General features: G+C 42.5%; 2 protein-coding genes across 3 annotated transcripts; both read left to right on the forward strand.

Moving 5' to 3' along the window:
* Positions 1 to 35: 35 nt before the first annotated feature.
* On the forward strand, positions 36 to 5,544 carry rbm17 (RNA binding motif protein 17). Its single transcript, XM_086059080.1, has 13 exons — positions 36 to 203; positions 1,029 to 1,160; positions 1,251 to 1,367; positions 1,430 to 1,596; positions 1,702 to 1,814; positions 1,907 to 1,957; positions 3,187 to 3,325; positions 3,403 to 3,554; positions 3,656 to 3,700; positions 4,102 to 4,175; positions 4,273 to 4,371; positions 4,445 to 4,517; positions 5,305 to 5,544. Exons 2-13 carry the CDS (start codon positions 1,038 to 1,040, stop codon positions 5,400 to 5,402), a joined length of 1,251 nt encoding a protein of 416 aa, XP_085915206.1. The 5' UTR covers positions 36 to 203; positions 1,029 to 1,037; the 3' UTR covers positions 5,403 to 5,544.
* Positions 5,545 to 6,899: 1,355 nt separating this feature from the next.
* Positions 6,900 to 13,852, forward strand: pfkfb3 (6-phosphofructo-2-kinase/fructose-2,6-biphosphatase 3). Of its 2 annotated transcripts, XM_086059078.1 has the most exons (15): positions 6,900 to 7,167; positions 7,885 to 8,013; positions 8,083 to 8,179; positions 8,260 to 8,326; positions 8,398 to 8,472; positions 8,550 to 8,606; positions 8,677 to 8,801; positions 8,954 to 9,161; positions 9,241 to 9,387; positions 9,456 to 9,560; positions 10,502 to 10,631; positions 10,729 to 10,856; positions 10,928 to 11,116; positions 11,273 to 11,295; positions 12,781 to 13,852. In XM_086059078.1, exons 1-15 carry the CDS (start codon positions 7,089 to 7,091, stop codon positions 12,785 to 12,787), a joined length of 1,566 nt encoding a protein of 521 aa, XP_085915204.1. In that variant the 5' UTR covers positions 6,900 to 7,088; the 3' UTR covers positions 12,788 to 13,852. The 2 variants fall into 2 exon arrangements, with proteins under 2 accessions (XP_085915204.1, XP_085915205.1); XM_086059079.1 differs by lacking the exon at positions 11,273 to 11,295.
* Positions 13,853 to 15,321: the final 1,469 nt, after the last annotated feature.

A 15,321-nucleotide genomic window follows, 5' to 3' on the forward strand; every position in this document is an offset into this window, starting at 1 on the left:
CCGAATGTAGCACAATACTAACATCATCTTGGAGTCATCCGGGCGCTAGGTGGCGCGACAAGTAGAAAAAGCAACAACAACAAAATTACAACTGTCGCGCTCAGTAAGGTTTTTGCTTCCGTTTTGTTAGAACATGGCTTTTTGTTCAATGTGCAGCTAAAAAAAACAATTTTCCAATTCATATCAGCATAACTCTAAAACTGGTGAGTTTAACATTCATTACGAACTATGTTTTTGTATTCTATATCAGCTACATGGCATCAGAACGGCCACTCTAGCATGCTATGTTTAGCTAACGTTAGCTGTTAGCTAATTTCTCATGGCCTGTTAGGTTTCAAATCACTGAAATTGTGTGGCAACAAAAGGTAATACGCTTCATTACAACCCTGACCAGTTAGCTATTGGCGACCACTTGTGTAATATGCATAGGATCCGCTTTGAGAAAATTGTTTCCGAATCAATAAAAAAAAATCGTTACGAAATACAATAAAAACGAAAATGCTTTTTAAAAAACGAAAACTAACTGAAACTACATTTTATGTTTACATTACTAACCATAACTAACTATAATTATAGCAAAAATGTCTTTCGTTTTAGTCTTTGGTAATAAATGTAATGCGTGAGCCTTTGGGGGTTGATTTTAAATGTGATTTTAAGTAGTTTTATTTTGATATTAACCGGAATAAGGACATTTGAAAGTGTGCCACACAAAAGTGACATCATCTAGCAGCAACTAATAGAAAAGCACCTTCAGATGACGTTGCCCCCATGGTGTTTTTTAAATATTGCGCACAAGTAATACACTTTTCTTTTTCTTTTTTCTAATACTGAAATTAACTAAAAATAAGCATTTATGAAATAACTAAAACTAATAAAAACTAACAGAACCACCTTGAAAACTAATTAAAACTAACAAAATTTAAAAACTCAAAACAAAATAAAAACTAATTAAAATGAAAAATTCCCAAACTATAATAAACCTGGTCCAAATAGAGTGAAATCGAACTTTTTTTCTTTTTTTTTTGCAGGTAACCGTAATGTCGCTGTATGATGACCTCGGCGTGGGTGCGAGTGACACCAAGACCGAAGGATGGTCCAAAAACTTCAAGCTGCTGCAATCCCAACTTAAAGTGAAGAAAGCAGCTCTGACTCAAGCCAAGGTACGAATAAGCACATCCATTGGTGTAGTCTAAAATGAGGCTCATGTACCACTGGTATTTAGACGTTGCTAAATACGTTCTTGTGTGCAGACCCATCGGACGAAGCAGACTACCGTTTTAGCTCCTGTCATTGATCTAAAGCGAGGAGGTCCCAGCGAAGACAGACAAATCCCAGGCACTCCTCCACATGTCGCTGTTGGGCTCAAGGTCTGCATCACATTTGATTTAATTGGTAAGCATCCCCATTGAACCTACAATAAATATCACAGGAGGCCGCACCCATCGGCTTCTCCTCCGGAGATGTGCTGATCCCGCTCGCCGATGAATACGACCCTATGTTTCCCAACGACTATGAGAAGGTGATGAAGCGGCACAGGGAGGATAGACAGCGGCAGAGGGAGCAGGAGCGCCAGAAGGAGATTGAGGACAGAGAAAAGTATACCAAATCATATCTTGTGATGATATAAAATGTATTCACAAGTTTTTGTTTTTTTGGTGGTGGTTTTATCACTAACACTTATTTCAAACCTTTTCTCACCAGGAAAAGGAAAGACAGACATGAAGGAGGAGCCCCAAGCGGCTTCTCAAGATTCCCAACAGCAGAGGAGGATTCTGAGGAGGACGAAGATTATGAGAAGGAGCGACGAAAACGAAGTGAGCATTTTTGTGGCTTGTCTTCTATCATGTGTATCACCAAAACAAATCGAGTAGAATGACTGTTCATTTGTGTGTGTCTGTTTTCTTAGGTATGGGTGGTGCTGCCATTGCTCCGCCTTCATCACTCGTGGACAGAGATGGTGAGTATGATGGGCCGTCACGTTCACTTCTGAAAGACTCTCACACATCCGATATGTGTGCATTTCGGTTATGTGTGTATGGGAGAGAATGTCTCAGTAGTGTATTAAAGTGAAAAAATTAGTAGCTCTTACACACACTACTGAAATACTTATTTCAATGTTTTGAGTATTTCAGTATGTCTAAGAACATTTCAGTGTTGCAGAACTGAAATGTTAGGTTTAACATTTGTGTTTGTATGCATTTCAACAAATTGTGTGCAAAAGTGTGTGTGCGTTTCAGTTGCGTGTGTATGAGTCAGAGGTCATCTTAAATTATGTCCTGTGTGGCCTCTAATAGACGACATGGTTCATAAATAATTTTGAAAAATCACTAAGACGTCACAGTCTAATGTTCAGTTGCAACTTCTTAAAAGGAACCCCAATTGTAATGACAAGTTTGCTCTATATTATTTATTTGGTTGTTGCCAACATAACTACGAGCAATATTATAGAACAAACTTGTCTTGACAGTCGGGGTTCCTTTTAACATAAATCTGATCCTGAACGTAATAGCTCAGTTTGTCCACCAGAGGGAGGAATTGTCAGTATCAAGGAGAAATGTGTTTGAATTAAACATTTTTCCTCCAATGCAATGAATACTTGTTCATTTAAAGGATAACAAATCCCATTTTTTTTGGTGGAAAAATATTGGGGGTTTATCAGCTTTTTTATTTATTTTTTTACTTTTTTTTATTAATTTATTTTTTTATTTTTTAACCAAAATACATTATTTCTTTTTTTGGGAGGGGGGGGGGACTTTTTATCAGCCACCAAAGCATTTCAATGGCCATCAATTTTATGCAGATTTTCATGATTCACAAGTCACCCTGGTTTCTATCCCCTGAAGATTTGGAAAAGACTCTTAGAAGACTACCATCTCACACTAGCTCACATCTTGAGACAAATTATAGTTTTTAACTTTGTATTAACTTGCAGCACAAACATAGTACCTCCAATGATATTAACATTTTAAGTGAGTTGATTTTTGTGAAATAATTGCACAAAATGAGTTTCTACACTTAATGTTGGTGTGCAGTTCAGCATGTATTTTGTCCATATTTAAAATGTAATTTTTGTCATACATCTGGTTTGGAAGTGCATGTCCCTTTGTGGCTCTCCAAGTAGCACTGATGAAAAAGTTTAGCCCACAACATCATTTAAGTTTCCCATCCCTGATTTACATGCACAAGACTCATCGGCATACCCATACGAGGATGAAGGTCGTCCTACCAGAGGCTCAAAGGCCGCCATCCCCCCGCCCATGTACGAGGACTCGGACCGTCCGCGTTCCCCGCCCGGACCAACTAGTTCCTTCCTGGCTAACATGGGGTGAGTGAGACGCCTTAACTTTCTGCATTTCTAAGGGAGCGTTCGTCCACCTAATGTAAACGTGCCTGTTCCTGCAGAGGTACGGTGGCACACAAAATCATGCAGAAGTACGGCTTCAAGGAGGGTCAGGGTCTCGGCAAGCACGAACAGGGGCTCAGCACAGCGCTGTCTGTGGAGAAGACGAGCAAAAGAGGAGGCAAGATTATCATCGGGGACGCGGCGGAAAAACGTAAGGCGATCCCTGAAGGATTTTGATGCTGTGATACTTTTTCATGTGCGTTTGACTATTTTTTTGAATGCATCTACTTTGTGGTGTGTCGTCTTGAGTAGCAGGGGCCCCGCTGCCAGTTGCTCCTGAGACTTCCGGAGGAGCAGGTTAGACCACCCTGTACAATAGACACACACACATAAATACATAAATTAAAATAAATTCAATTGACTGCACTTCTTTTTTTTTTTTTGTGCCTATCCTCGTTGCTTAAATATTTATTCTCTCGTGAGTTCAGGTGTAAGCTGACCCCCATATACACTACAGTGGTGCTTTTGTGTGATGTTTTTCTTTAGAGAGGGGGGGGGGGAAAGTATTACAACACATGAGGAATAAGATCTGATATCGCACGAACTGCATAGAAATGTCTCCAGATTAAATTATAGTTGTATTGCGTTACATGCCTACACTCTAACAATACAGTTTGATACAACACATCTTTTTTTTCTTTGTTATAAACCTTTTGGTTGCACCATGGAGTTGTTGCTAAATGTTTTCTCCACTGCAGCGGATTCCAAGAAGTCTGACGCTAACCCGCTCACAGAGATCCTCAAAACCCCCACCAAAGTGGTCCTGCTGAGGGTACGTTTGTCACGTTACGAAATTTCACGACAAAACATTGAGGTGGACTCATTTGTTGGGTTTTGTGAGCGTTGAACCTTTCGACCCCTGCGTTTAGAACATGGTGGGCCGAGGAGAGGTGGACGAGGACTTGGAAGGGGAGACCAAAGAAGAGTGCGAGAAATACGGCAAAGTGATTAAATGCGTCATTTTCGAGGTGAGCGGCAAAAGGTCAAATCGGCCTGAATGCAGTCTTAATGTTAACCCCGACTCAACACGCTCCTTTTCAGATTGCCGAAGTACCCGATGAAGATGCTGTCCGAATATTTCTGGAGTTTGAAAGAGTGGAGTCGGCTATCAAAGGTTCAAATCTCATTGAGCCTTTTCTAATATTTGAGATGAATTGCAGCTATGAGATCACATTCATTCGATTATCTAATTGCATGATTTTCCACCACTACCGTTGTATAACTGCTCTATTACCGTGGGGTGAAGTGTGTTGCTTTGTAATTGGGTTAACCCAGATCAGAAACCAGGTGAGAATGGGCTCCCTGTGGTGTTATATCAGATGTGGCCCAGCAACCCAGTCCAGTCTCCCAGCGGGACCGCACAGAATCTGTCTTACATCACAACACTGGCGAAGCAGGGCGGGCAAAAAACAAAAACAAAACTCCAATCATAATTTTTACTTATAATGATGGATCTTTAGAACAGTTGAGGTAGCTAATAGATTTAGAAAGAGAGCTTTTTGAATCTGGTCAAAGTATGTAAATGTCGATTTTGTATGATAGCTGACATGAAAGCAGCGACTCTCAAAAGTGTAGTGGTATGCAGGCTCCCTCTAGTGGTACACAGAAGCACTGCCTAAGCACAGTTCAGTTGCATTTCATTTTAATCTTAGTTCAATCAGGCTATAAAGCAATATTCTATTATATAAATGGTCAAAGGTGTATACGCATCCGAATGTTGTCTTCTGCAATCAAATTAACGCGCTATATGTTGCTGGCATAGATAGATGACAAAAAAATTATTATTTATCATCAATAAATGAGAACTTCCTGACCCGGAAAGTGAAATTGCAAATGGCTGGTTTCAAGCGTTGATTGATTTACCTTGACGAGGTTTGACCGTTGCCTTCTGTTTTCCGCAGCTGTGGTGGATCTGAACGGACGTTATTTCGGCGGACGGGTCGTCAAGGCCTGCTTCTACGATCAAGACAAATTTCGTGTTTTTAACCTGGGCGAGTAGTCACGAGGCCGTTATCTCCTGTCATGTACATACACCCCTTTCATATTTTACTGTATTTTGTATGAGTTATGTGTAGGTTTTTTTGTTGTGGTGTGGAGATGAGAAATACCTTTTCCTCTAAAGAATAAAGGGTTGAAATTCATTTTTCTTTGTTTTGTCTTGCAATGGTAGTACACTCTTTCCAAGAAACCTTCTTTTCACTGCTGCAGTAGCGTCTCCAAGGGGCAGAGAATTTTAACTGTGCCCCCCCCAAGTGCATTATGGAACAGAGCCTCAGCCTCATTCAGAACTTATGTAAGTGCTCCAATGGGGGCCTCTGGGGGTTTTGTGTGGCAAGACGTCAGGCAAAAGGAATCCCACCAGAGTACCTTTTAATTCAGAAACAAATTGGATGGAGAAATGAGAAGTATCCCGTTTGGGACGCTTTATTCTTTAAGTCATTTGCTCTTTCCAGGTAAAAAAATATATCAATCACAAACCTGATTGAAAAATTTACCAACACTTTTCTGTGGGGTACATCTGAGCTGACAAACGTGCCAAATAAATGAGTCACAATCATCCACTTGGCTCACTTTCAGTACACGTACAAAAATATCATCACTGACTGCACATCATAAATGTCGGCATCATTAGCAGGTTTGTTTTGAACTGCCGTGTTAGAACGTGTTGTGAACGTGTGTGGCCCATGGCTGTTTTGTGATTTACTGCTTTTAAACGGACCCACATACCAACCTGTGAGACATGAGACTGGGTGAAGAGGTCATCATTCATATCTTAAACTAGGGTCACTTAACTTAGGATGAGCAACTCATATTTTGACTTAATACAATGTAGCAAAGTCTAGTAAGATATGTGAAAACGCACAGAAACATTGCAATCGTTTTTAGCTGTCAGTGAACTTCTCCTGAGTTCACATGTCTTTAATTTGTAATGAATAAAAATATGTTTACACCAGGAGATATTTTGTTTCCTCAGGCTTGTACAGAACTGGTATTTTTGTAACTACATCCACCATGACTAAGTGGTACAAGCCTGAGCAGTAGACAAGTGCCAATCTGCATGTTTTACTCAAGAACCCTAAAAGGTAGGGAGAAAAAACTAAAAATAGAAAAGGGCATGCTTACATGACAACAGGTATACTAGGGAACATTCATACTATCATTATTATTGTTTTAAAATGAGACTTCATTATTCGTGACTAAAACATTCCCTAATAGAAAGTTATATTTAAATATTCCAACTTTACTCAAATAATCATCCTTTATTTATTGCTATTTGTATTACTCTACCAATTAAGTGATTCAAGAGAAACATTTATGGTAGCCGACTGCCCTCATACTAAAAAAAATATTTTTTGCGCCACTCATGTTCTAGGAGTAATGATTATAAGTGACCACCAGGTGGTACCGCTCGGGCCAAGTCCTCCCCTAATGACATTGAGGCAATGTGTCGTCATCCCGATCACGTTGCCTCTCCACCGGGCGGGGTTAAATAGCGGATGTGCGCCGCAGACCGGCAGATTAGTTCTACTCAACACTCAGCCGTGCTCGACCGTTTTTCTTGCTCAGGCAAAAAAGAAAAGAAAAAAGAAAGATTTTTGTTTAAATATATTTTTTAATTTGTTGGTGCGTTTGAATCGCAGTGCTCCCCACTGATCGTGTGCGACTTTCCCCAAGTCTTCAAGGAATGCCCAGAGAGCTAACCCAGAACAGGATCCAAAAGATCTGGGTGCCTACCAAAGATGATAAGCCGGCACCCCGTAGAGGTAAAATACGTTATTATTGAAATAATACATGTATTTTAAAATTAGTACTGTATTTCATTATATGACCTCTGCGGTGTACTGTGCTGTCAAGCTACATTGTCGACGACACCGCCCCCCATTTGAGAGAATATGCGTTGATTTGAACTGTTCTTATTTTATCTACAATTATAGCTTACGTCTACTAACTGTGATTGTGGGTTGGTTGTAAGTGGCAAAAGCGCGGTAGCTGAGTGCACTTGTCCCAAAACGGCATGCGCGGCACGCCTCGACCGGTGCGTGACTAGACACAGGTCGCCATGGCAACCGCATTGCGCCGCAACCCGGCGGGGGATGCTGCTAAAGAATCGGCCTTTTATTGGTCGGTGGGCAACGCGTGTATATGGCGCGACACTGATGTGGGAATAAGGTAGTTGTACCCGGGGGAGGGTACAACAGCCTCCTATGCTCAAAGCGTGTCTTTGCAACACAGTAGGCTACTCTAAAAAAGTAGAGTCAGTGTTGCCTATATTTGGCGACTCTTCAAAAGCTTCTATAGTGACTATTTTTCCAAAAAGTGACTCAGATGACAAGCACGGGATCATTTCCACGTTGTCCTGTATGCCGAGAAAGATTGTGTGGTCAATCCAATCCAATCCAGTTGCAAAAGTCATTGGTGTAATGTAAATCCGATGCTCGGTTCAATGTCGTTGCGTTTAAATCAGAACGTTGTCCCTACAGCGAGCGGCGCCCCCCACATCGCCAACCCCCCCACCGTCATCGTGATGGTGGGCCTGCCGGCTCGGGGAAAGACGTACATGTCCAGGAAACTCACACGCTACCTCAACTGGATCGGCATGCCCACCAAAGGTATGCGCGCCGCCGATGGATTAAAAGTACCGTAAAGTGTCTTCTCACAATTACGTTTGCCGCCCGCAGTCTTCAACGTGGGGGAGTACCGCAGGGAGGCGGTCAAAAACTACAGCTCCTATGACTTCTTTAAGTCGGACAACGAGTGTGCCGTCAAAATCAGGGAGTAAGTGGACACGCACGTGTAAAATACAATATAGAGGGTTCATGATAAAAAAACAACTAACAACCGTTTTTGTCCTTCAGACAATGTGCCTTAGCAGCCTTGAGGGACGTCAAGTCCTACTTGCAAGACGAGGGAGGCCAAGTAGCGGTAAATTTCCCATCATGCATCAGCGGTTAAATCCAACCGAGAAACAAACTAAGACGGCATTTCTACGGCAGGTGTTCGACGCGACCAACACGACGAGGGCCAGGCGAGGGCTCATCCTTCAGTTTGGCGGCGAGAATGGCTTCAGGGTATGTGGTCACTATGGCAACCGCGTCGCTCGTAGGTCCGGCGTTACGGCGACCACATTTGCTCTTTTTCTTTCCAGATCTTTTTCATCGAGTCCGTCTGTGATGACCCGAGCGTCATTGCATCAAATATCATGGTGAGTTACAAACCTCACATGCAAATGATCACTGATCATATTGGGATTTTTTTTTCTGACCTTCTTCCAGGAAGTGAAGGTTTCCTGTCCAGATTACAAAGATTGCAACAAGACGGATGCCATGTTGGATTTCCAAAGGCGGATCGAATGTTACAAAGCCAGCTACCAGCCTCTGAACCCTGATCAATACGACAGGCAAGAATCGGGATATCCACTCAGTCCTCATCATCAATAGATGTTTTCAACACGATATACTTTATCGCTATTTTCACTTCAAAGTACCTTGGCGCGTATTTATTTCTCAAACAATATGAAAAAGTCAAGTTGATCCGGTTCTCTACCCGCAGGGACCTCTCCTTCATCAAGGTGATAGACGTGGGCCGCCGCTTCCTGGTCAACCGCATCCAGGATCACACCCAGAGCAAGATCGTCTACTACCTGATGAACATCCACGTCCAGCCGCGCACCATCTACCTGTGTCGACACGGAGAAAGCACAGACAACCTGGAGGGGCGGCTGGGGGGCGACGCCGGCCTATCGCCGAGGGGCAGACAGGTTAATGAGGCGGGGTTTGAAGATCGAGTGCCACGTTAGTAGAAATCAGGCACTGAATGTTGTGCGCTCTCCATTGTAGTTTTCTACCGCCTTGACTGGATTCGTAAGGGAGCAGCAGCTGAAGGATCTGAAGGTCTGGACCAGCCAGTTGTGCTGCAGCATCCAGACAGCCGAGCACCTGGGGGTCCCGTACGAGCAGTGGAAGGCCCTCAATGAAATTGACGCAGTGGGTGTCACTCTCTGGATTTTTTTTCCCTCTTTGCCCTGCGCAAATATTCTACTTTGAACTTTTAGGGTGTGTGTGAGGAGATGACGTACGATGAGATTAAGGAGAAATTCCCTGAGGAGTTTGCCTTGAGGGATGAGGATAAATATTACTACCGCTACCCTGCCGGAGAGGTACGCCTCCACGTAATCATACACTCTAAAAACAGTTGAGGCAAAAATAACACAAAATGGGTCTAGAATGGACCGACCCAACTTTTTGAGTTATTTAACCCAAAAAGTTGGGTCAAATAAATAATCCACAAAAATGAATACACCAAAAAGCAACTCAATTGTTGGGGGGTTGCTTTGTGAGTTATTCATTTGACCCAGCTTTTTGGGTTAATTAAATAACCCAATTGAATAAGGTAAACAAATTTTTTAATAATAATCCGACGGTTCTGACCCAATTTTTGAGCTATATAACCCAAAAAGTTGGGACAAATAAAATCAATAACCCACAAAGCAACCCAGTTTTTTGGGGTTGTTTGTGGGTTATTCATTTCACCCAACTTTTTGGGTTAATTTAATAACCCAATTGAACTGCGTCAAAAATGATCCCAACTAACTTTTTAATCCAAAAAGTTGGGTCAATTTAAAAATTAATAACTTACAAACAACCCAATTTTTTGGGGCTGTTTCTGGGTTAACTTTTTGGGTTAAGTGAATAACCCAAAAAGTTGGGTCAAATTAATGGAATGAACTGCTATTTATATAGCACTTTTTTAGCTATACGTATTGCCCAAAGCGCTTTACATAGCCTCACATTCAGCCATTCACACACCAGTGGCAAAGCCACCCCCCAAAAAAATCATTTTATTACTTCACTTTTTGGGTTAATTGAATACAGCATGTAACCCAAAATGTTGGATCGGTTCCTTTTTGTCCTAATTTTTTGGTTATTTTTGACCCAACGGTTTTTAGAGTGTATACAATATAATAGAAATGCAACAATTTCCCTCCTGCACAACTATTTTACACTAAGCTAAAAAAGAAGAAGCTAAAACTAAACTAAATCTACACTCACTGCTTGCATAACCTGAGATGAGATTCAATGAAAATTGTGTTGACTATAGTCCTACCAGGACCTGGTCCAGAGGGTGGAGCCGGTCATCATGGAGTTGGAGCGTCAGGAGAACGTGCTGGTCATCTGCCACCAGGCTGTCATGCGCTGCCTCCTGGCCTACTTCCTGGATAAAAGCGCAGGTGGGCACACCACTTACATAGTTACCTCATCATCATCATCATCATCATCATCATCTGGCATGTGGCATCACCATGAATGTGTTTTTCAATCTTGCAGATGAGATGCCCTACCTGAAGTGTCCCCTTCATACTGTGCTGAAGCTCACCCCTGTGGCCTACGGGTGCAAAGTCGAGTCCATCTCTTTGAATGTGGAAGCCGTGAACACTCACAGAGACAGACCAGAGGTAAGGCCTCATCAAGTACTGACTGATCAGTATTCCCATTGAACAATATGTATAATTGTGATTGTGCACAGGAGGTGAAGAGGTGTCCCGGAAGCTTGATCCGGAGGAACAGCGTAACGCCTCTGACCAGCCCGGAGACAAACATCAAGAAACCTCGCATCGACGACTTGGATGAGGCTCCCATCCAGGAGCTCCCCCATTCGGTGGCTTCGTTGGCACTCTGCAGCCCGTCGCACCTTCCGCTGACACTGGCCAGCCAGGTCGGTCCCAATAAACACACACACGCACAAATCAGTCACATGTCAGTTTTTAACATCATATCAGGTTATAGTTACAAGTAGATTGCATGTTTTCTCACTTACTTATTACACATCCTCTTTTCCTGTGCTGCCTTCTCCTGCTCTGCACCTTTGCAGCACTGGCTGGGCAAAGTTTGCCTGTAAGTATTCATATGGCTACTTAGTGTGATTGGGGGGGAAAAGGCAAAAATGTTGATTGACTTTATGACAAGTATGCATTATGAATACTGTACACAGAGGTGCAGGACTCGTGTTGCATGATTTGACTCGACTCAGACTAAATTGCGAATTTTAGGAGCTGGGACTTCCTTCACTCTAAAAATTGTTGAGTCAAAAGTAGCCCAATTCTGGATAAAAAATGGACCGATACACTTTATGGGTCAATTTGACCCAATTTTCGGGGTTGTTTTATACAAAAGCACCCAAGTATAGGATCTGACCAATATTTATGAGTTGAAAGACACATTTCTCTTTCACTTGTCGAATTGCTGTATTTGCTACGCTATCAACCATTACTTTCACTGACGCTAATGAACGTGGAGAGCTGCTTCCTGGCAGTGAAAGTTTAGACATCATGTTCTTCTCATGCTCATCAATGTTGTCACTTTTGTCAAAGTCAGATGCGCTAACTCCCCGCTCATCTTGCTATTTGGTTTATTTTGCGTGTTCAAAAAGACAAAGCGTCCGCCACTACTTGGAAGTGGTTTCGCTGATAGTCTTTCAAAGGTAATCAGTTAGCAGTTAGCTTTGATGTTGATTCAAAGCAATTAATTATTCTTCACATTTGCAACGCCAAAGGGCAAAGAAACGACAATTGGCTGTCTTAAAATCCATTGGCTAACACTGGTGTAAACTACTAGTAAAACATTTGCGCTGATACATTTGAATAAATGGATGGTGTAGTGGATAGTGCGCTCGCCCCATAAGCAATAGGGCTTGTGTGTGTGGTGCTTTTTTTTTTCATTCTTTTTCCTCCTTCTTTCCTCTAAACTCTCTGGTCTCCTCCTCTTCCACGATTTTGTTTCAAATGTTTATTCAAAAATGTATGGCGTAGATCTGTATGTTTCGTGGGCGTTGCGCGAAGCAGCGACGACGTCACGAAAGGGGCGCGGCAGCTACAAGGGGAGAGGCGGGGTTTTACTGAACCGAGCGTTTGACTTCCGGGTAAGACAAATAGCCACCGAAATAACTCATATTTCATAAGAAATTACATCGCGATTGTGTCAAAGGTAAGATTTCATCATTATATGCCTATAGTTAACTGTGGGCTTAAAATACCATGGTGTGTCGTCTCTAAGCTGCACAATTAAGCAAAACAAGGAGCCACTCATTTGTCTGTCTAAGTTATAAGTGCTGTGCTGCGAGGGCATGCGAGTCCCCTCCATTCACAATTACCCGAGGAATATGAGGGGGTCAGCTCACTCGTTCAAAGTGTTGACACCGTGTAAAAATACCAGCAGATGATGTAACTTGTAGTTCGTAGTGACACGTGACGGTTTTGTGCGCAGACAGCCGTTTGTCTCGTTGCTATGCATATACCAAACATTATATGGAGGGTGAACTTGAGTGTTAACATTGGCGTTGTGTTTGTTTGTGTGTGTGTGTGTGTGTGTGTGTGTTCGCAGAACCTGAGGAGACACTCCTGACGCCCTGCCGGTCGCGAAGCAGCAATGCAATGACGCGGCATCCGGCGCCCTTTCACTCAATAACTTGACACAATGAAAGTTCTTCTACAAAAAGCCTTTTCAAATCAGAACGATGACATCATCTCCCCCCCCCCCCCCTTATTTTGATTTCTGTCTTTTTTTCTATCCAAAGATGTCATTTCAAAGCAAAACTCATCTTCACTTTCATGCCTTCCTTATATTATATGATATTTCTACTGGGACTTGTGAGTTTGTAAGCAAATTGTGACTCATCTATTCAGTCTCGCTATAGTTCACACTGGAGACTTTCATTGGATTGTATTTATTTTACACTGGAATTTTTCACGTTTTTTCACGTGGGTGTCAAGGCGGAGCCAAAGTGTTGAATTATTTTGCACATTTGGATATTGAATTGTTGTGTCAGTGTCTTGAATGTGCTTCAATACAAGCTGCTTCACTTGAACGGAGGGCGTTAGCTCGTCCGCCGTAGAGTGCCTGTAGCGCTTGTTTTGCAAGCCTATTACTTTCTCCGGTTACGTTTTTCACGACATGTCATATCGTCACTTATTCAGATGAGTATCTCTTCACAGTGTTTATTTAGCTCGTCACTACTAAACACGTCGAATGAAACGGGGTCTTCCCTCTGTTGGGAAAATTTTATTTCTTTGCCGTTTGATTGTAAGCACTTCTATTTTTCTGATAACAAAGCGTGCTGTTAATAATATGTTTGTGAATATGAGCACACGGAAGTTGAGATGGATGAAAGACTGCTGACTTTCTTGGGAGGTTTGAATGAAAATGTGTCATTTTATGTTTTTGTACTAATGGTGGGACTTAGAGAGCAAGCAGGGTTTGTGTATAGAAAGAAACTGCTTCTCGCATATTTTGTTGGCATGTTAGTACAATATACTTGAAGTGTTTATTTTTTTGTTACTGTTTTATTATGTTTCTTATTTATTTGTATGTAGTTTTTGACACACAGATGGGCTCTAATGCAGGAAATGACATACTTAATTTTGCATCTGTTGGACCAATAAAACTACTAAAAGTACACTTTGTCAATTTCCTTTCTATTGCGAATACCTTTTATGGTGCCTTTCTCATAAGTGGTCACATGGTGTCCACTATCCCACTCATTCCCACACTTGATGAGTCACCCACCTTTGGCCCTGTCTGTTGATAACGTGACTGGTGCAATTCAGGATGTTGCAGTGAAGTTGCATCAGTGTGGATGATAAAAACTTTCTCCAATATGGTTTACTGTATTACAATCTCACAGTGTGGATTATCTAATACTAGAAAATAGGGATAGACCGATCATCGACCGGGTTGATTATTGTAGCTGATAATTGGCTTTTTTTTTGCTTTTTTTTTACAGATCTGAAGGCTACAAGATCAATTTAACTTGGTTAACCTCAGGGAACCTTTTATTTATTTATTTTATTATACAATTTATATTATATAAAAAATCCTTCAACAAGTTGAACATTTGAAACGTTTTAACACGAATGCTTAATGGCATTTTTTTCTTCATTTTAACACTAATATTTTCTCTGTTGTGGCAAATGAATATTGGCTCGAAATATTAGTTATCGGTCTCCTTGACGACTAATACTCATCAGCCCCTACCCCCCCCAAAAAAAGAAAAACCTTATAAAACTATCGGTCTATTACTGCAACAACAAAATTGGTGGGGATGGCGGGGTGGGGGGTGGTGGGGCGGCTGGGGCTGGGTTGGGGTGTATGGGGGGCGGGGGGTCGTGGGGGGAGCGGGGGCTGTGGACTGGTGGGGTGCCTGGCGGGCCTGCAGTGCCCCGTCCTGCTGCGTTGGGTTGGGGGCGCGGGCCGTGTTGGGGTGGGGGGCGCTCCTGCTCCTGGGTTTGCTCTCCGGCTGGTGGCCCTAGCGGGGCCCGGAGGTCGTCCTTTGGCGCTGCCGCGGCCTGGGGGGCCCTGAGGTGTTGCGCTTGCGCTGTCCTGGCAGGGGTCGACGGCTACCCTGTTTGGTGGAGATTTTCATGCATGCCAGATCCACCACACCAACATCCATCGAAACTCAGACACAATCTGCTTCCTCCTCAGGTCATTGAATCGGTGGAGGCTGGTGTCTGTGGATCTCACTCGGCTTCGTTTGTCCTTCCTTCCTTTCCTCAGTCTCTCCTTTGGTCTCTTGAGGTCTCCCTGATTTGGTGGAATTTAGATGTTTCTGGGGTTGGTGAAGGACTCTGGTTGGTGGCCCGGTGGGTGGTGTCTGGTCGGTGCTGGATTTCACTTTCCTTTGTTTTCTTTGGTCTCCTGACGGCGGTGTTTGGCTTAGGTGAACGTTATGGGATTTTTTAAAATAGGTTTTTGGTGAACTAACGAATACACACACGCACGCACGCACGCACGCACGCACGCACACGCACATTCACATACTCACCCACATACAAAAAAACAAAAAAGGAGCAATGATGATGATATTACCGAATGAGCTCTTTTAAAAAATAAATAAATAAAATAAATAAATAAATAAAGTACTTT

The sequence above is a fragment of the Leptonotus elevatus genome, chromosome 17 (assembly GCF_054856555.1).
Source record: "Leptonotus elevatus isolate MCC_2025b chromosome 17, RoL_Lele_1.0, whole genome shotgun sequence".
Lineage (NCBI taxonomy): Eukaryota > Metazoa > Chordata > Actinopteri > Syngnathiformes > Syngnathidae > Leptonotus > Leptonotus elevatus.